This window comes from Peromyscus californicus, unplaced genomic scaffold, assembly GCF_007827085.1.
Source record: "Peromyscus californicus insignis strain IS unplaced genomic scaffold, ASM782708v3 Scaffold_20__1_contigs__length_68692818, whole genome shotgun sequence".
NCBI classification, from domain to species: domain Eukaryota; kingdom Metazoa; phylum Chordata; class Mammalia; order Rodentia; family Cricetidae; genus Peromyscus; species Peromyscus californicus.
In genome coordinates, this window is record NW_026294503.1 from 2,594,363 (window position 1) to 2,616,606 (window position 22,244).

General features: G+C 38.7%; 1 protein-coding gene across 3 annotated transcripts in view; it reads right to left on the reverse strand.

Moving 5' to 3' along the window:
- The window catches only part of Stk3 (serine/threonine kinase 3), a 244,072-nt gene that overhangs the window by 202,971 nt on the left and 18,857 nt on the right, over nucleotides 1-22,244 (reverse strand). For 2 of the 3 annotated variants that reach the window (XR_008220441.1, XM_052747606.1), the window contains exons 2-4: nucleotides 11,513-11,593; nucleotides 7,092-7,220; nucleotides 3,454-3,568 (exon numbers count right to left, since the gene is read on the reverse strand). Coding sequence is in view for 2 of the 3 variants with exons in the window: in XM_052747606.1 (XP_052603566.1) it covers nucleotides 3,454-3,568; nucleotides 7,092-7,220; nucleotides 11,513-11,593 (325 nt within the window). In the remaining variant the exon portion in view is untranslated. Of the gene's footprint in view, nucleotides 1-3,453; nucleotides 3,569-7,091; nucleotides 7,221-7,497; nucleotides 7,519-11,512; nucleotides 11,594-22,244 lie in introns of all 3 variants that reach the window. The other variant, XM_052747607.1, reaches the window with a different exon arrangement.

Sequence of the window (22,244 nt, forward strand, 5' to 3'; positions counted from 1 at the left end):
TATTCTATGACACAGAAGCACCACCTTCTTTCTAAGCCAAAAGTGAGGAAAGAAAACTAGAGATATAAGCTGAACAAAGTTGGCTTTTCTCAAAAGATACCTATAAATTAAGGAATAAAGTCCAAGAGGCCAAAACAAAGAGCAAATTCTGAACGAGGAGGATCAACATTAGGACTTTCCAAGGAGTCACTTAGCCCTACTATTGCAGGATATTTGATTACACTGTGTGAAAGGCAACTTCTGATTGGTTTAATAAAGAGCTGACTGGCCAATAGCTAGACAGAAGAGAATAGGTGGGACTTCCAGGGAGAGAGAAGAACTGGAGATGAATCTAGATGCACAGGAGATGCCAGTAAGTCAGATATACAGAATGGAGGAAAGGTAAAGAACCATGTGGGAGTAACAGAAACAGGTTCATTTAAGTTATAAGAGCTAGTTGGGAACAAGCCTAAGCTAAAGGCCAAGCTTTCACAATTAATAATAAGGTTCCATGCATTATCTGTGGGCTGGAGGTCCAAAGAAAGTCTGACAAGAAAGACCAACTATGCTCTACATCCTATAAAAGCAGGCCAGATTCAAATTATCTCTGATCCAGATTGGATTAATGTGGTCCAGAATTGCTACCTGACAGAATCAAGCAAAAAGCCTTTGGTGGAAGAAGACATCAATATTCAGAGATTCAAATCATCTCTATTTTTATTTTTATTTTTGTTACTGTTGCTATTACAAGGATTAATCCGATGGCTTCATGCATGCTGGTCAAGCACCCTACCAAGCTATATCCCTCAGCTCCATTTTTTTTTTAAAGACAGAATCTCACGACATAGCCCTGGCTGGCCTAGAATTAAGTATGTAGACCATGCTAGCCTTGAACTCAAGGAGTTCAAGAATTCACACAGCCTGCTTCTCCCTCTCAAGTGCTGGAATTAAGAGACACTATTTCAAAGATAATCAGACACAGACCAAAATGATGAAAATCGAGAAAAAAAGAAATGATCCCCAAATCCCTCACAACAGGGTGAGACAGGGAAGAAAGACAGGAGGGGTTCCACTATTCTAGGGACATCAAAACAAGGGCTGAATTCCAAAAACTATAAATATGAGACGCATCAAAACAAGACACAAATACCTTTAAAAATGTTAAAAGCATATTCTAGGTACATCAAAGCAAAGCTTCTGAAATCCAACGGTTAAATCCTAAAAATAGTAACAGAAAAAGAAACAACCACAAAATTACTAGAAGAGACAAAGGAGCTAGACAGTCATGAGATGGCATCTTCCAATACTAAAGAAACTGTCAACCAAGATTTATAAAACCAAAGAGAGGGCTCTGGGTGCAGCTCAGTGGTGGAGAACTTATATAGCATGCAAGAGTCTCTTGCATTCGATCACCAGTACCATAGAAAAAAATAAAAGCTATTCATATTTTTAAAACAGTAAAATACATCCCAAAAAACTTTAATCACCATCTTACACATTTAAAAAAAGTTGATGTTCTGCATGCAACTGGGAAATGTGGAGATAAATAAAAAGCAATTAAAGCAAAACTTCATAGATAATTATAAGCATTGCCAATGTAAATAAAAATGCCAAGTGTTTATGTACTGATAGATATATGTGTGGATGGATAGACAGATATAGATAGATAGATAGATAGATAGATAGATAGATAGATAGATAGATAGACAGACAGATGATTGATAGATAATATGCACACAGAATTAAACAACAAAGCATATAACAAAAACAACAGAGTACATAAATCCTAAAGTGGCCATGAAAAGCACTGTTTTATGACCATGAAAACAACTACTAGAGTGAATCTGATGGGGGCCTAGGTTCAATTCCCAAAACCCCAAAAAGAAATGAAACCTATCCTTCTATTACTAGTCCCCAAACAATGTTAGTCCTTTTAGATAATAAATGGGGGGATGGCCTTGTACCAGACAGCAAGTCTACTAATGCTCTTGAAAGCTGACACAAACTGCCAAAGGAGGCAAGAAGCACAGACAACCCCCACATCTATCTCCTGGACCATTCCAGTCTTTTTCATGAACTGATGTTAACCACTCTGTGAAAACAGTGACTGGGCTGTTCCTAATGCAGGGATCCCAACATGCCAGGGAATTGACTCCTTACAAAGGACATGAAGGGGCAGAACCCCTCAGAGGCTAAGTGGTGAAACCAATTAATTCTTCAAGATTGTGGTCATAGCCATGTCTATGTATAAGAACTGTACTTTCACAGCTCGTAATGATTGGTACAAGGAAGAAACGTCTTGAATCAACTACCTACTCTGTACTCAAAAATAGCAACATTAATACTTTAAACCCATGAAAATAGATGTTTAAATTTTTCTATTTCACATGCTTCTACTCCATCTCTTATTTGATCATTTTAAAAATCAAATGGAGTGAGATTAGCCCTGAAATGACTTTCTAACACTCTTCTAACTAGGATGTAATTATTTCAATTATTCTGCCACTCAAAAATCATATGATTTACATAAATGCTAGTTAAGAACAATAGAAATTCTAAGATACTTAATCAAAATGTCACAGATGATTTAATCCTCTGTCAAAACAAGGATTATTTAAACTTCTGTTTCACTTCCTTTTAAAGAAATCCTATTTATTTTCTCCACAGAAAAAAATTAGAATAAACGTCCCAGTATTTCACCAATCAGAACTTTAAAATGACTCTGGTTAACCACAAATTGATTCAAGTAGTTATGTACTTTTTCTGAATTTATTTTACCAAGACATGTTTGACAGCATATAGTAACTTCATATAGAAACTAAAGTACTGTCTACAGAATTACAAATCATTTCATTGATAATTCTTCTTAGCCACCCACATTAAAAGATCACTGAGCCTTAGATGTTAGGTTTTATTAAGTAGTACACTTCAGTAAATTCACTTCATGCGCGCGCGCGCACACACGCGCGCGCGCGCGTGTTTGTGTGTGTGTGTGTGTGTGTGTGTGTGTGAAATCTAGCACTTTCATTCCGTGTGTGTGTGTGTGTGTGTGTGTGTGTGTGTGTGTGTGTGTGAAATCTAGCACTTTCATTTCCATACACCTGTTGGACATTTGAAAAACAAAAAATTTTCAATTATTTTCAAAAATTCAGAAATGTAACTTCATCTATTTACCAGCTAAAAATGATAATACAGAAAAACTAAGATGAGGAAATGTAATGAATGTTATGAAGTTTAAATAGAATTCCAGCATCATTTACTGAACTTAGATTGCTACACATATTCTGACTGTCAAAGGACTGGCAGTTCCCCAGTACCTGAGAGGTCACCAGGTGATTCGATCTGCCTTAGAAAGATGCATGCCAATTCTCAACCTCCTTTTTTTCCACTAATGTTTTCTTTGTAACGAAATACTAGTCAGATTCTAAAGGGGCACCTTTAAATGAGATTAAGGAAACAGTTTTGAATACTTACTGTCTTGTTCCGTAACCTAATGATGTCTGAGACAGAGCCAGCCCCACAGTACTCCATGACAATCCACAGGTCTGTGTTCTTGAAGTAACTGCCATAATACTTCACCACGTAGGGACTGAAGAGAAAGACAGTTATGGTTCATTTGCAAAGAAAGTTTTTTTTTCTTAATCCTAATATAAAGTATTCTCAACATTTCATGTTTCAATAAAAAATTTAATGAGTTAACTTCTATTTACATTGAATCGTCTGTAGCTAGAGCCCAGCAACTGCGTATAATTAGGTTTTACTTCATGGATGAAAATTTAACAAGATTACAAGCCAGAGGAGGCCCAAGTGTTTTGAGTGATTCCCAACAAAAATAATGCTTCATTTTGGCAAAGCATTTACTACTTAATATTAGAAACAAATGGAGAAAGTTTCCTTTAACAAGAACATTTTAAATATAATGGTTCTAAAGGATTTTTCACTCACTATTAATGCTCAGCTTCAAAATTATGTATATTTCAACAAAGTCAAATGGCATATTTTTTCTTTCATGTTGTTGTTTGTACCATTCTTGAGAAAAAATTACTTACACAAACAGCATATATTCAATCAATATCATTAACAATTCAGAGTATTTCTGAACTGACAGTTTAAATCTTACAGAGATGAATAAGCTGTGTTTACACCCAAGTCATTTACAGAAAAACTTAGAAGCAAACAATGAACTCTATTACAATTATTGATTGTTAAAGATATGCTACATACACTGGTATATAAAATACGCTATCTGTGGAATATTCCTTTACACTGTGTAAATATATGCTGCTATGATTGGTTTATTAAGGAAGGTGATTCGCCAACAGTTGAACAGGGTAAGGTTGGGGAGAGTCAAACAGAATGCTGGGAAGAAGGGTGGAGTCAGAGGAGTATCAAGCAGTGCAGAGAAGCAAAATGGACATGCTGTACTGAGAAAAGGTACCAAACCACATAAATGGAAGAATTAGCTAATAACAAGCCTGAGCTATTGGCTGAGCACTTATAATTAATATTAAGCCTTTGTGTGATTACTTCAGAGCGGCTTCCAGGACAGAAACTTCTGCCTACACTTATCTAAAAGAGAGTTTTCAAAATCACAGAAAACACAGAAGGATTAAAACTACAAAACAGCAGAGACTGTGTTGCACACACTTCTATGTAAACCAAGCTCCAAGGAGGATAATCCAAGAGAATGTAGTAGAAAGGATTTAATCTAAGCAAAACTATTTTAAAAATTATTACAGGGGCTGGAGCGATGGCTCAGTGGTTAAGAAAATTGGCTGCTCTTCCAGAGGACCCAAGTTTAATACCCAACACCCACATGGTAGCTTTACAACCATCTGTGACTTCAGCTTTATGGGATCTGACACCTTCTTCTGGCCTCCACAGGCACCAAGCACGAATATAGTGAAGAGATATTCGGCAAAAACACCCATACACGTAAAATAAAATAAATAAATCTAAAAAGAAAAAAAAAGTTTTAATTATTCCAACCCATGGGTGGCAAAGAGAAGATGCTTTAAAAATAAACACGCATGGGTAAAACACCTAGAAAAAATGCAGTTTGTTTGGAGGACAGTTAGATTACAGAGTGCATCTAGTAAAGGGTGGCTCCTTTACTAGCTGTCAGTGTCAGATAAACAAAAGACAAGACAAGTATTACAGGGCCAACGAGATGACTTTTTTACCTCCAAGACCGATGGCCTGCACTAAACCCCCAACTCTTGCAGGTTCTCCTCTGACCTTTACAGGTGCACATGGAGAACCCACCCACAATCATAACACACACACCAAATAAACATCAATTTTATAAAAGGACAAAAGAAAGATCTCATATGGGAACGTGCACTGCTCTTACAGAGGACCTGAGTTTAGTTCCCAGCAAGCAACCTGTGAACAACATTTTCCGGCCTCTGCAGGTACCGCACTAACATTCACAGAGCCGAGACTGTTAGGCCTCAAACCCAGGACAAGTCTCGGTACCCGTGGCTCCTCCCAGTTCTCCCAGCATCCCTCAGTACCCGTGGCTCCTCCCAGTTCTCCCAGCATCCCTCAGTACCTGTGGCTCCTCCCAGCACTTCTCGGCCACCTCCCCACCCTAAACCCCGCCCTCCCGGGGGCGGGGCTTCCACTTCCCTTCCCCCAGCCCGATCCCTATATAACTGCCATTTGGGCTGCTCTGCTCTCGGCCTCTTGACCAGGGGTGCATCTCTTTTTGGTGGCTCCTCTCTTGCTCTCCCTCCCCCTCCTCTCATGGTCCGATTAAGTCAGCCGGCCATGCTCAGCATGGACTCTTCCCTCTGCCAGCTTTCTCCCTTACATCTACAATCAAAACCTTCTCCATGCTTCAGGAATGGTCCTGTCCTCCTCCTTTTATGTCATGTTTTCATTCACAAAGACATTTTCTTAAGACATCATTAAGGAGGCTTAAGACTGTCAGAGAAGACTTTTCAGTAGAGCCTTAGATCTGTACAAAGTCTTCAAGTAAAAACAACACAGAACGGCTGGTGCTGAAGGGCTGGCTGAGCTTTAGCTATTCTGGCTGTTTTAACAGGTGGCTACTGGGCTGAAGTGCAACGTCTTAGCCCACTGCTTCCCCTTCCTCTGCCTTGCTTTGCCGGGTTATGGGTTCCTCCCCATCTCCCCCACTATAATCAATGGTCTACACAGTTGCTCAGCTGACACAGTTACCTCCCTTTAAAACAAATAAAAATAGGTTCATCACACTGTTCTGCTGACTTAGGAGAAAAGAAAACAAAACACAAAACCAACAAAACTCTGATGGCTCTTCATTATCTAAAGGTAAAAAAAAAAGTCTGAATTGCTCTGTATCAAATACAGATACTGATTTTTCACCTCTCCATATAATACTTAACTCTTTTATCCCTCCATTTCTCCACCAAATGAACTCGTCCTCAGCATTCTGGACTTCCAATCACCATGGCTGAGTAAGGCACCCTGCCTCCTTGTTCTCACTACCACTGCAAGGACCCACAGTCAGCACTCCAACTGTACTCAGGTGGAGCTCTTTGTTCATGTTTTTATCCTCCCAACTAGACCTTAGCCCCTCCGGAAGGAAAACAAAATCTTAGTTTCCTTAGTATTCCTAGATCCTGACACAGTACTTGTCCAATAGGAAAATATTCACAAGCGCTTGTTGAATGAGTCAGATTTACAAAAACAATTATATGCCAGATATGGCAGAACATGTCTATCATTCCATAACTCAGAAGGATGAAGCAGAAGGATCCCAAATTTGAGGCCAGTCTAGGGGAGTTCAAGGCCAGCCTGAGGCTATATAGGAAACCCTGAGTGGAAAAACAAGAACAGAACAAGTAATACAGAATTAAAATGAGCCACTTCACATCAAAAACGGGAAAGGAAGGCTGGTTATTCCTTCCCTGTATTCCTTTATATCATCTCTGTTTATTAGCAAAGAGTTGTAAGTCCAAACAAAGGACAATTCAACAACATCGTCCTCGAGTTATTTAGTATTGATCTTGCTTCTAATGTGAAGTCATGAACAACTTACATAGGTAACAACAAATATATATATTTTATTATATAACTAATGAAAGTAATCATAATGAACATAAGGAAATAAAATATTTTCATACCTGTCACATTGCTGCATTATGGAAATTTCTTTAATTATTTCCTGAAGATCTGACTCAACAGGTACTTGCTTAATTGCAACAACTTGACCAGATTCCTTATGTATGGCTTTAAAAACACTTCCATAAGACCTAGAAAAGAAAGCCAAGACATTATTTTTTTCATATCATTGTATTAAAGACTACTGTGACTTTTACACATATTTTTGCATATTGCATTTTCAAGCTTAAATCATCATGTAAATGATCAATAACAAAAATAAAGGAATAATAAGTTAATGAAGCAGCTTTATTGCTCAAATTACAAACTTAAAATTTATCATGTAAAAACAGAATGAGTTGCTGTTTTCTTATGGAGGAAGGGAGCGAGAGGTGGAGGAGAGGGAAGGAGGCAAGTAGACTAACTTACAGTTTGTCAACTCAAACGCAGCTTAAGGAGACAGAAACAGAAATTACAAGCACGAAAATTAAGTTAAAAACAGTCCAAGTCTCGGGTTAAGAGAAAAAGCTGAATCAAGCAAAAGTCCCAGGATGCTTTCACTGTGAATCTTTTTTTTTTTTTTTTTCCATTTTTGACTCTTTTGAGACAGGGTCTCATGTGACCCAGGTTGGCCTTAAGCATACTATATAGCCAAGAATAATCTTAAATTCCCAAGAGTGGGATTACGGATGTGCACCACAACACTCAGCTACTGTGAACCTCTTAACACTAAAGCAGAGAATCCTCAGTCAAAGTCCCCTCAAAATGCTTCTTTCAGTATTGTCTCTTCAAGAGAAAGGCCACATGCTTGTAGGTATTCACACAGAAGGAGACACAGGATTTAATGTCTACTCCAACTCTTGAAAGTCTGTCAAGTAAATATTCATGTACTTTACAGAGCAGACACAATGAAGAAGGAAGTCATCTGTAATTTAATATGAACTTCAATCAAGGTTTAAAACCAGTGCAGCAGGTACTAGACAAGGTTTTACAAGCATTATCAAACTCTCCTCTCAATCATGAGGAAAAAATATAATTCTCATCACTGAAAGATGAGGATACAGACTCAGTGACTCCAAAGACCATGGTCTTCTCACTACACTGTTTCCACAGAAAAGAACAAGATACAGTGTTCCCGGTGTTTCCTAATATTACAAACTACACAATAATGTACAAACTACACTCCCAAATTGACACTTTTAAAGTAAGCGGCAGTGTCACAAGCAGTCAAGAAGACACTTAACCAAACAAATCGACACTACGTCCTGCAGCACAGGCTCTCGGAAGTGACTTCATTCACTTTGGTGACAGTCACTGGGGAAAAGGCTGCTTTTCCTCTCCTCAAAAGCTAGGGTAGGATTCAATGCTACATTATTAAGATGAATTAGCAACACCATCCCTCCTCTCCAAGGAGATCTCAGATCTATAACAGAAATTGAGAGCTCTGTTTCCCAGACTCTCCCTCCTGAGTAGTTTCCAGTTAAGACTGTGCCTAAACAGTCACAAAATCTGAATGCAGGAAGATCCAAGATTGAGGGGTCGTGGAGACTTACTCTAGGTTTTTAGAGGGCAGCTGAGGCTAGGTAATATGTGGCAGGGTATAGGAACCCATGCACGGGGGCCCTGAAAGATCGCTGTGTGAAGCTATGAAGTGAAGCCTAACCTGCAGGAGAGACCTCAGGACATCTACCAAGCAAAGCTGCATGTATGTATGCATGGCGTGGAGCTGACTAGAGAGTGTGGGGCCACAGGCTGTATCCTCCAACGATGGCAAAGTAACCCTTTCTTTCCGTAAGTTGCTTTTGTAAGAGATTTTTTATCAACAACTAGAAAAGCAACTAAGAAAGCCTTCTCTTTTACTTCATCAATATTAAATTATCTGTTTGTCTTCTCTGTGGTAACTAATCTCAGTTTTAACTTCTTTGTGAGATCAATTCACAGAATTTGTATCTGCTAAGAAATCCTTAGCTTCTGGATTTTCAAACTGTCACAAAGCAGCACCCCAACTCTCAAACTTCCTCCTGACCAGGACTTACACCCTTGTCTTAGTTTGAATCTTGTAGACTTTCACTCTCCTGTTCTTGCATTCTCTCATTCCCTCCCTTCCTGTGTGTGGGTAGAGCAGAGGGTGCTGGGAACTGAACCCAGGGCCCTGTCCATGCTATATCTCTATCTTGATTTTTATTAGTCAATAACAGAAGCTATTTAAATAATTACATTCCAAAGTTTTCATATGAATTTATTATTCCTAAATTTTTGTTTACTTCATTAATTTCAGTTTTAGTCAGTTTTCCCTCCTTGTTTTTACTGTATTTTTATTATTTTAGTTCTTTTGAGAATATGAAAATTTGGATGGGCAGTGGTAGTGCACTCAGGATGCAGAGGCAGGCAGATCTCTGTGAGTTTCGAGACCAGCCTGGTCTACAGCGTGAATTCCAGGATAGCCAGGACTACACAGTGAAACTCTGTTACACACACACACAGACACATATATATTTTGTGTGTGTGTATATATTTATAAATATATATATTAAGTTGTTTAAGTAAGTACTATTTTTTTTACCTTCATTAATAATGAAAAAATCTGAGACTAAAATTTTTCACTTCACGGGTTCCGGAACATTCTTCATTTCTTTTCATTGCTCTCTAAATAATCTGTAATATTTCCTTCAATCTTTAGATTACCTCAGATTATGTTTCCCAATTTATATTTACTGAGATATATCATTTTGTAACTATTTCTAAGTTAGCCAACTATATCAGAAAATGTATTTGTAAAAATCTATCTTAGATAGGGCTCACAGGGACTCAGAGACTGAAGCGGCAATCAGGGAGCCTGCATGGGTCTGCACTGGGTCCTCTGCATACATGATGTGGTTGTGTAGCTTGGTGTTCTTGTGGGACTCCTGACAGTGGGAGTGGGGTGTCTGTGACTCTTTTGCCTGCTCTTGGGACCCTTTTTCTCCTACTGGGTTGCCTCGCCCAGCGCTGATGTGAGGGTTTGTGCCTGGTCTTATAGTATCTTGCTGTGCCATGTTCAGCTGATGTCCCTGGGAGGCCTGCTTGTCTCTGAAGGGGAACGGAGGAGGAGGAGGGGATGGGGGGTAGGGTAACACTGGGAAGAGTGGAGGGAGTAGAAACTGCAGTTGGGATATATTGCAAACAAAAAATTTAAAAAAAATCTATCTTACAATTTGTCAAGTTTCTGTCTTTGAAGATAAACCAAAAAAGGAAGACTGCAAAGTATATACGTGCGCGTCTAAGCATACATAAATACAAATAGATGCTTTACATAAATACATACATAATCAAGTCTGCTAATAACATTTAATCCCTTTCTATGTTTTATATCTGTCCAATTCTAAAAGACATATAAAGACACATATCCATTTTTCATTAGAGTCCACTGATACTGCAAATAACTTGCCCATCATAAATTTAGTTATCATACTATGTGACAAAAATGTTTTGATACAATTTTTCTTTCCTATCCTTACATAATGTACTTCTTTTCAGTCTGACTTTAATTCACCTAATATAAACACTGCCCCTTCTATTTTCTTTTTAGTTTTACTCACAGGTTTAATTCTTTCTGATAATGATTTTTGAACCCTCAATGTTCTGTTTTATATGGGTCTTAGTAAGCAGCATGGTTAGCTTACTTCAGTTTTCCCCAAAGAGTTCATCTTCAGTGTGACAACTCACATATAGTGAGCAATACAGTTCATTTCATTCCTTCCAGCTTATATTTGCAATGTTGTATGTTATGTTCTTATAAATTTAATTATTTTACACTTACTATCTACCTTTCTCTATGATCAGATGATATACATTCCTCTACTATTAATTTGACACTGTTAACAATTCTCTGTCTATACATACTGATTTCCTCCAGATACTCAATTCACAGTTTCCACTGGCCTTTTCCCAAATAAAATAAGGTGCTAAAACAAACCTATAGCCACTAGCCTAATAAAGCCAAAATTGTAGTTTATTAATGAGAATGCAGCCTAAGATAAACAAACTTCTTACAAATTACTTTACAGCATATTTCTTGCTTCACAGAGAGAGAGAGTGAGAGAGAGAGAGATTAGAGAGAGATTACTTCTCTAAAAGACAGTATTACCGCCGGGGAGTGGTGGCGCACGCCTTTAATCCCAGCACTCGGGAGGCAGAGGCAGGTGGATCTCTGTGAGTCCGAGGCCAGCCTAGTCTCCAAAGCGAGATCCAAGAAAGGCGCAAAGCTACACAGAGAAACCCTGTCTCGGGAGGGGAAAAAAAAAGACAGTATTACCATAGCTATCATAATCTGATCTTTAAATTTGACATTAATTGCCAAATTTAATTGATATTAGTAGTATTCAACTCCAGCAAGCACACTCCAGTTGAAAGACTAGACAAAGCTGTCATATCTAAAAGGTATGTTCATATTTTTTGTACTCACCCTTCTCCAAGCTTCTCCAATACATCGAAAACCTCCTCAGGTTGCTTAGTCAAACTGTCTTCACTCAGCTTTTTTAGCTTACTGATAAAATTTAAAAAGAAAGAAAACAAAGAAAATTCTTTCCTTAAAATCTTTTACAAAAAAATGTAATATGCAATATAATCAGATGTTTCAAAAACTAATATGAAAGGTATAAAGCAAACAGTCTCCTTCCAAGTGATGTTCCTCTTGTGGCTAGGCAACACGCCCTGATATAAACCTCTTCTATTAGTTTTTGTAAGGCTGTCATTCAAACATGAATACATTTCCCTCATTCAAGCATACAAGATAGCATTTCATACATACTCTAGAAGGCTCTTGAGTACTCTATTGCCTTCATCCAACAATATATAGTCATGAATCACTTAATAAAGGAGATAGATTCCAAGAAGTATTTTAGGCAATTTCATCATAAGAACATTGTGGCATGTATTTCAACAAACCAAGAAGGTATAGCCTATTATGTGGGTAGTAGATACCAATTTCTACTACTATGTCCATACAAGACAGGAAAATTAGGTAATCAGAAAATATGGTAGAAGACATACATGGCTTACAATTTTGTACTAAACATTTTTATGAGTAGGAATATACGCATAAATAACTATTAGAACTACAGTGCAGTTAATACATAAATGAACAGCATAGTCACTTATTATCATAGTCAAGTAGTATATACTGTACACAAAAGCATCTGTTATACTTTTATAGGATTGTAGCACACTGGCTTGTTCATACCGGTACTACCATAAACATTATGTGTTGTATTCAAAGATCACAGTGGCTATACTATCACTAAATGACAGAAAATTTTCAGCTCCATTATAATCTTATGAGGCCAGTGTCATCATGCATAATTCATCATTAACCAAAACATTATTATGCAGCATATTGCCCTTATAGGCATGTATCTATTACTGTAAATATAAATATAATCAATTCTAATATGACTAGCATAAGATCACTATATGACTAAAATTGTTATTATACTATGATATATTTTTGTTATCCAAATATATGCATATACACAGAGACAAACAATAATCTCCTTATCACTGTACTTACATAAGAATAATAATATAGAACTCTGCCTACTACTGTTTTGTTAAATGAACATGGTATCAAATTGTCTTCTAAATATCTTTAAGTCCATAGATTACTGCAGCTCTTAGCCTTCATCAGAGAACTTCTCTTTGCAGCGGACAGCGGTTAATATAGAGACAATAGTTGTCTTAGTTTGGGTTTCTATTGCTCGATAAAACACCATGACCAAAGAGCAAGTTGGGGAGGAAAGGGTTTATTAGGCTTACACTTCAGCACAGCTGTGCATCACTGAAGGAAGTCAGGACAGGAACTCAAAACAGGGCAGGATCCCAGAAGCAGGAGTTGATGCAGAGGCCATGAAGGGGAGCTGCTCACTGGCTTGCTTCCCATGGCTTGCTCAGCCTGCTTTCTTATAGAACCCAGGGCCAGCAGCCCAGGGATGGCACCACCCACCATGGACTGGGCCATCCCCCATTGATCACTAAGTAAGAAAATGCCGTAGAGCTGGATCTCATCCAGGCATTTCCTCAACTGAGGATGACTTTGGCTTGTGTCAAGTTGACACACAAAACCAGCCAGTACAATAGTCAAGTTCAGAAAATATGGAGCTGTAGAATGTTCTACCCTAAATGGGACTGTGTGTGTGACATACACACACACACACACACACACACACACACACACACACACACACACACACACACAATCTAAGGCTTAGGGAATCTCTCAGAAGACAGACATGGAAAACACAGAGCCAAAGGCTAAGGAAGAGTGCTATGAAACAGTATAGTACCTTCTGGACCTGACAAGGCTGATGCACTGATGAATTCACTGTAGCTATGGTTACCTGTACAAGATCAGGCCATCAACAGTTCATTGTGAAAGGGAAAAGGGCTCATGAGGGACCTTCCTGCCCTGATAGTCTATTGATAGTTGACAGCGGCTGGGAGGGGAATATCACTTTCTCTCAGGGGGTAGCCATATCATGATAAGCTGTCCGTGCTCTAGGCATCAACCTATCCATCATGTTCATGAAGACAACCCTATTTGGTGAGATGGACAGATGGACAAACATATAGTAGAAGGGATACTTGGTGGTAAAAAGAAGGGCTTCAGTGAGAGGAAGGTGATGTGGTGGGGTAATAGGGGAGAAAAGAACTAAAATTCATTATATACATGTGTGAAACTGTCAAAGAATAAAAAGCACAAAGTTTTTCATTTAATAATGATAATAAAATAATAAAAACAAGGAGAGAAGAGGATGAGCTGCCTCCACAGTAACTAAATGAAGGAGAAGACTGGAATAACAAGACAGACTCAAGAACGCTGAAAAACATGGGGTAAGGAATGAGCTACACAGAACACAAAAACAGAAGGGCTGTGCCCTTATGCAAGCAAATACCTGCTGTATGTAAATGTCATATGTTTAGTGCTGTGTTTTCTCTTTCTTACCAGTGCCCAGCAATTCGACTATGTTTTGTTCTGTCTTAGGGTTTGTTTTTCTCTCTCCTTATCTTGCCCTACCTCAAGCCCCAGCAGCTCCAGTCCCAGTTTCCCTGCAGCGTAAGGAAAGCAGAAACTATCTACATTGTAAGCCGTGATGTCCTGTGAGGAGACCGGCAGGCCTAGGCAGGGACAACAGTTCTTACAGCTTTAGCTGAGTTGGAAGATATGGAACAACAGTGACTCCTGCATAACTGCTCACCACAGAAGAACTCCCATCTCTTTATCCCCATACTTCAAGTGGTTATCAGCCAGGTTCCATCTTTTTTTTTTTTTTTGGTTTTTTTGAGACAGGGTTTCTCTGTGTAGCTTTGCGCCTTTTCCTGGAACTCACTTGGTAGCCCAGGCTGGCCTCGAACTCACAGAGATCCGCCTGGCTCTGCCTCCCAAGTGCTGGGATTAAAGGCGTGCGCCACCACCGCCCGGCTGCCAGGTTCCATCTTAAGAGGGGTCTAACTATTTGGGACCCAGCTACTCTGAGGGTCTGAAATGAAGAACAACCAAAATCAGGGAGCCTGAGGGCATACTACCACAATCTCTGACTGTCCAGTAAGATGGTCATGGAGAGGAGAAAGGCCAGACATGGGCACACTGAGTAGTTCAGACTGCAAGAAGCCAAGGCAGTGAATGGTACAGTGTGGGCAGTGGCTCCACTCTGTACCATAAGTGAACTCCATCACCTGAGGATACCTGCAGCGATCCTCTCATATGGAAATATTAGTTTATGTGCATATACATGTATATATAAAAGGTATAGATCATACTTGTACATACGTATGAAAGTAGAAGCATTAGAGCCATTATTCTATATTCTAATTTTTAGGTGATTTTAAAACAACAAACATAAGATTGAGTGTGAGCACCTCATTGGACACTAAGCAAGTCAAAGTACTAGAGTAACCTTAAAATGCCAAGGAAACAAAAACAACCTAAAGTTCTAAACCAAGTAAAACCAGTCCTCAAAACAGCAAAGGAAAACACCATAAGAAACTGGGGTGGCTGGGTCCTCAGTATGGTGCTACACTGGTGGCAGAAGTTGAGGAGGTTCTCAGATATTGGTTTCAATATTTGCTTTAGGAAGTCAAAAAGTGAATCATCTGGGGTGACTCTAGAAGCTAAATTTGACATTTATGCCACCCTAAATTTTCCCAATCTGACATCTAGGGATGTATGACTGCTTGAAGCAAGCAGGGTAGACAATGTTTTAGAGAAGTAGCTGCATGACTTGGACAGCAATAGGAGACCACAAATGTAAACAACACTCTGCAGGTGTGCACATGCCTCGCAGCTGCTCAGAAGCCTGAAGGTGGCCACGGAAGCAAACTAAAGCATTAGTCCAGCGTGGAACTGACCAGGCAGCTGCCACTGAGAAGCAATGGGATGAGGACCACAGACACTGAAGGAAGAATGAGAAAGCGTTAGACTAGGCGGGGACAGAAATAAAAGGCTAGTAAACGGAGAGGAAAATTAAACTGATAGATGTTACGAATCAGAAAAGCAATCCCGTCCTGTTAGAAAGAGAAGTTGGCCCTTAAACTTTCAAAAAGATTGACAATTGTGCACTGGAAACCAAAAGTGCTTCATGTCCCTCATCAAGAAGAAGTAACTCCAGACGAACCACCTACATGACGCTGTGAAGACAGTATTGTTATATTAACAAATCCCTTTAGTATTAAGCCAAAAAGTAATCTATCCACTCTAATTCCTTGGGAGTTGAAAAGTTTCTTTCAAAACAGGCCCATAATCTGGCTCACTTTCAACAAAACAGGTCATAGGTCACTCAGATGAATACAGTAAACACAGTATTTTCTCTAAGTCCACACACCTTATTTTCTCAACATATAGAACTAAAATGTTACTAATTTAACTTAAGCGAAGACAGTGTCTCTGAGGTATTTGTCAAATGAAAACACATGATTTATTTTGTTAAACAATTCGTGTTTTCTGCCATTTGTTATTATTTCCTCTTTCTGGTGACTTAAATGAAAACCGATCTTTCTGTTTAAGACTTAATTTAAAATAATTTTTACATTGCCTGCTTTCAACCCTCTATAGCTGAAAAAAAAAAAAAAGCTCCCATGTTGAGAAGTTTCTCTAGGGCTGGAGATGCAGCTCAGCCACACAGTGTTTTGTTTTCCTTACATGCATGAGGCACTGTGTTCCATCTCAGCATCACCCAAACCAGTCCAAATACTCACACACACACACACACACACACACACACACACACACACACACACACACAATCACACACACGCACGCACACACACACACGCACATGCACAGGCACATAAACCATGCATTTCTACTTACTGAGATGACAAATGCAATATAATAAGCATAGTTTTATCTGTCTGTGGAATATTCCTTTACACTGTGTGAATATATGTCACTGTGATTGGTTTAATAAAGAAGCTGACAGGCCAATAGCTGGACAGGATAAGGTTAGGTGGGAAAACCAGACTAAGGACACTGGGGAGAAGGGCAGAGTAGGAGCAGTCGCCAGGGAGACAGAGAGAAGAAACAGGAGGTGCAAGAAGAAAGAGAGGTAATACAATGTGGCAGAATGGAGATTAATAGAAATGGGTTAATTTAAGTTGTAAGAACTAGTTAGTAATAAGCCTGATCTATCAGCCAATCATTTATAATTAATATTAAGTCTCTGAGTGATTATTTAGGAAGTGACTGGTGGTACATAGAAAAACTCTGCCTACATCTGTCTATGACACTGGTAGGTTTTAACACCTCATAATCTCAAATATAAAAGTTTTAATCATAGGTTCAAAAAATATACTCTTGGTTTTAAGTGGGAAGTCTTCCACATACTAGAAAAAGCTACAAAGAACAAGTTACCTATGATGGATCTCCCTAATAAAACTTGAGAAGTAGGCCTATATGCCTAAGGAAAGCATAGTCTAGAATTATTTTTAAAAAAAATTAAGTGTTGCAGAATATTCCTTTACACTGTGTGAAGATATGTCACTATGACTGGTTTAATAAAGAGCTGAATGGCCAACAGCTAGGCAGGAAGACATTAGGTGGGACTTCTCAGGACAGAGAGGACTCAGGGAAGAATAAAGGCAGGACCACCAGCCAGATATGGAGAAAGCAGTATGAACAGTAAGGAGAGATGAGATAACAAGCCATGCAATGGAATGTAGATTAAAGTAAATGAGTGAATTTAAGTTATAAGAGCTGGTGGGACAAGCCTAAGCTGAGGCCAAGCTTTCATAATTAATAATAAGTCTCTGTGTCGTCATTTGGGAGCTGGCAGTACAAAGACTTGCTATATACGGCATCCAATGTGGAGGCTTAAATATCCAAACAGGGCCTGAGAAAGCTAAGAAAAGTTCTAAACAAGGAGCCGGATGTAGCTTCCTAGCCCTGCAGTCTCTCAGGCAGGCTGGTGCTCAGTGGCACACAGAGGCACAGCTATGGGCTGCTGCCTGTGGGTTGGAACCAGTCACCAGCACCTGTGCCAGAGCCATGCACTAAGCTGAGCCTTGTGGTAGCTGACATGGCAGTTCAAGATTTGTCTCATACAGTCAGAGAACACAGCAGATACTTAGTAAAGCCAGGTCCAGACACATAAAACCTCTAGAAAGATACAATATGTTTAAAAATGTGCTTAAATGCTGAAAAGAAAATGGGTATACACATTCATAGAAAAAATAAAAAGCTTAAAAATAATAAAGTCTTTAAGGAGAGAGTGAAACAGTATTTTTTAAAAGGGCTACATAAAGATGAGAAATACACAAAGTATATGGATGCTGTATGGTGCTCTGTTGACTTTGAATTTTTTGAATGCTAATGAACAGAGAATGACAGCTGCTGAAAGACTCTGGATTGTGGAAGGGACTGCTGAATTAAACCAGCCTAGATACTTTAGGGATATTTTGGCTTCAAAATGGAAGTCTGACAATGAGTTTAGTTGAGGAAGAGGTTGTGCTTTTGTTTCCATAGGAAATGTAAAGCTATGAATTACTTCAAAGTTAAAAGAGATCAAATTTACCAAGAGAGACATCCTGAGGATTCTGGCTACAGATATAAGGGGAAAAGCCTAGAAAGACTACAGGACAGGTGGTGTATATGCTGATTCCCTTGACATGGGAACAGCTCTGAGACTGGATGAGACATGGTAAATCTTGTTGGCTACAGTGTCCTCATGACGTATTATTACATGCCATCCTTTCATATGGCATGAAAAGAGGTTTGGTTGTACAGTCCAAATAAACTTATAAAGTTAACAGATGCTTTTTACCTGATTAAACATAAAACAAAAAATCACCTTTAACTGATTTGTGCACACTGCACATTCCAAACTTGTATTAATGCAGATATATATGTGACCTTTAATTAAAAGTTTGTGTTTTCAGAAGAAAAAAAAAGGACCAGACATCAATAAAAACAAGTAACCCAGGTGATCCAGCCTCTCAGAATGCCTCTGCTGCAGTTTTCTCAAAATTCTGCATCCAGAACATCTTCAAGTGCTACCTGAGATGGTCTAGCCTCACAGACTTCTCCAGCCAGGACTTCAGATAAGCCCTGCATTTTCCCATCACATAGAGACTGGACAACAAATGATACAGCTAGCTCTCCCAAGACATGACCATTATCCCAATTTTTTTCAGGGTCCCCTAAAGACTTCATCACCCCCAGACAACAGGATGAAGTCTAGAGAACACAGTACCTACATTCCCAAGAGGTGGAGTGGGTAGTTTTGGTCATTTGGTGGGTTATGGATATTTGTCATCATTTGAGGAAGTTGGTTACAAGTTGTTATTGGTCATGGTCAGGAAAAAAGCTAAACAAAGGAAATTAGATTCAGGGATCTCTTTCTGAAGGGAAAAATGGGGGATATAGTATAGAAATGATGGGATAAAAAGGTGGATTGTTGAGTCTACTTTTAAACAACCACTAGTCTTAAATATTTTACACTGGTATGGTTTATTGCATATTGATATAAATTTAAGGTTATTTTTGTCATACTATATATATGTTTCTATCCTTCTTTAAGGTATTGTACCTATGCAGCTCATTTAAAAATGGAATGTAACGTTTTAGTCGTGGAAAGCTATCTACGATAATAAAGAAAGACAAGTTAGTAGTCATCTATAACAATCAAACTTACAGCTTTGTTAGGTATGATTTCAAGGTCAAACAGATATATTTTAAATAGATAAATGGTCTTCAAACACTTCAAAGACCTACAGAATATGGCATTTAAAATGTTTTAATAGCATAAGGCTTTTCATGACAGTGAGACACAAGTGCTCCTGGCAGCACCAATTTACTTCAAAAAAGCATGATGGGCATTGAAGCCATTTGGGCAATAAACTGCCATTACCTTGATTGCTGACAGTATGCTGTCCAAACTGGACAGGCAGGACACAAAAGAAGGAGACTTTGCCAGGACAAGGTCCTTCAAAATTTCCTGCTCCATAGAAAAGTCTGTCAGATATTAGGCCTGTAGGCCAAAGATGGATACTCTAACATTACAAAGGAAACTTGGTTGACTGGCCAGACAGCCAGCTGTTTCGGTCATGTCTCTAGTTTTGGAAGTTGTTTGCTCTGCACTTCCTATTTACTCAGGTAATATTACATAGGTCTCTGATGGAGTTGAAGATGAGACAGTTATAGCCACAATTTTCTCTGTTACCAAATTCAATACAAAACAAAAAAAAAAAAAACTCATGAAAAAAGGTATAAAATGTATACGGTTGAGAGATATAAAAGCTTAAGTTGTTTATCTAAAAAATGTTTTGAGATCAAAAAAAATAGTTTTAAGATGGTAATGTAAGTTATGATAGGAAATGGTTTAGGTATAAAACTTTAAATTCATGAAGATAAGATAGCTAGCTGGGCAGCGGTGGCACACGCCTTTAATCCCAGCACTCAGGAAGCAGAGCCAGGCGGATCTCTGTGAGTTCAAGGCCAGCCTGGTCTACAGAATGAGATACAGGACAGGCACCAAAACTACATGGAGAAACCCTGTCTCGAAAAAACAAAAAAAGAAGAAGAAAGGCAGGGTCACCAGTCAGACTTGGAGGAAGTGGCATGAGCAGTGTGGAGAGATAAGGTAATGAGCCACATGACAGAACATGGCGTAAAATAAATGGGTTAATTTAAGTTATAAGAGCTAGTGGGACAAGCAGAAGCTAAGGCCAGGCTTTTACAATTAATAATAAGTGTCCATGTCATTATTTGGGAGCTGGAGGTACAGAGAAAGACTCGCTACAATTAAGTGGCTAATACAATCTGGTTTTCTCACTGCTGTAGTCTGAGTGTGGCTTCTCAACAATAAACAGACATGTTGAAAACAAACAGCCAACAAAACTTAGTAAGTGACGGTGCCTGCTGGGCCTAGTGACAAAGGCTTACAATTCCATCTACTGGGAGGCTGAGATAGAGGAGGCACAAGTTCAAAGGCAGTCTGGACTGAAGAAAGTGTTCAAGAAGAGCCCAGGCAAATTAGTGAGACCCTCTCTCAAAGCTAAAGTAAAGAGAACCAAGGGCATCATTCAGTGGTAAAGAGCTTTCCTGGCACACAAGGTCCTAGGATCAATCCCGAGCATGGGGATAGGAAGTGTGGCAGGCAGAAGTAAGGTGATACCTATAGCAGGTAATTATGTCCTAAGAGTCCCTCCCCTCATGAGTGGAATTGAGACCCAGAAAAGGTTTCACAGAGCACATAGCTTTCCACTTTTGCCCTATGAAGACAGCATCCCTCCTCTTCAGAGAATGTAGCAACAGGATACCATTTTGGAAACCAACAAGAGACCTTACTGAACAACAGAATCTCAACTTTTGATTTTCCTGCCTTTGCAACTGTGAAAAAATAAATTGTTGTTGTTTATAAATAATGAAGTCTACACTCCTTTATCATACAGTAACACAAACAAAGATACCTGTCATTTCACTATCTCTTCCGGTAGGGAAGAACACATCCTCTACACCAGCACCAGCACCAGCAGCACACTGAGTCAAAGCTTAAAGGCAGCCTTCACCCATACAATGAAACACTGCAGTTATTCTCTTCAATGACATCCAAATTTTCAAACAATTCAACTTTTAAATGCCACCTCAACATTCTATCAAATCATAACTTTGTACAGTCTCATTTTTGTTACTTCTGTTAAATGTATGAATTTCTGCTACGATTTTCTCTTAGAGCTCAATATAAAGTTTCCTAAGTATTTATGGGAGATGGGAGAATTCTGCATCAAACAGTCCATTTTCTCCAAATTCTTCATGTTTTATAATTTCAAGATTAGTTTACACTGAAATATGCCACATAATAGTGGTGATAAACTGTTCAACATTCTTACCACATACTGAAATAGTAAAGATTATGAACCCTCAGACTACTTCAAAACAATGAAGTATAAAATATGCATAGGAGAATACATTATACACAGGACTGACCAGGAATAGATTGTTGAAACTGAGGGATAGGTATAAATAGGGTCACTCTCTGTATATAAAAACCCATATTGAAAGTCTTCATTTTCATAGATAGAAAGGTTTTTAGTGAAAATGGCAAGAATTAATAGTGCATTCTTAGAAATAACAAGAAATACAATAATGTATTTGCAACAAATCTAGAAGTAAATGAAATATCTTGATATAGAATATTTGTTAATTATGAAATTCCTGTTCACTAATAGGACACTAAAATCACGTTATAGAAAACACTGACCTAAAGAAAGTAAAATGAAAAACACTTACATGAAGCAAATTCACAATACACTTCAAAGAGAAATGGGTGAATGTTACAATATAAGGTGTACAGAACTAAACGACTTTTCTTTTTTTTGAATGTGGATGTATCTGGATTGTGACAATCTATGCTGGGAGGGGCTGCATCAGTCACCCTTATTAGTTTGACAAAATACCTGACAAAGATTATTTTTAACAAGTTTATTCTGGCTTACAGTTTAGGCTGATGAACCCATCACAGTGCAGGAAGGGCAGCAAGAGCAGAAAGCAGGCTGGTCACACTGCATGGCTGTTAGAAATCAGGGAAGCAAAGGGATGGGCTTCTTAAACCTCCAGCCCCTCTCAGCAACCCATTCCTTCCAGTAAATCTATTTCCTAAAGTTTTACAACCTTCCAAACAGTTTCCAGCCAGGAGCTAAAAGTCCAA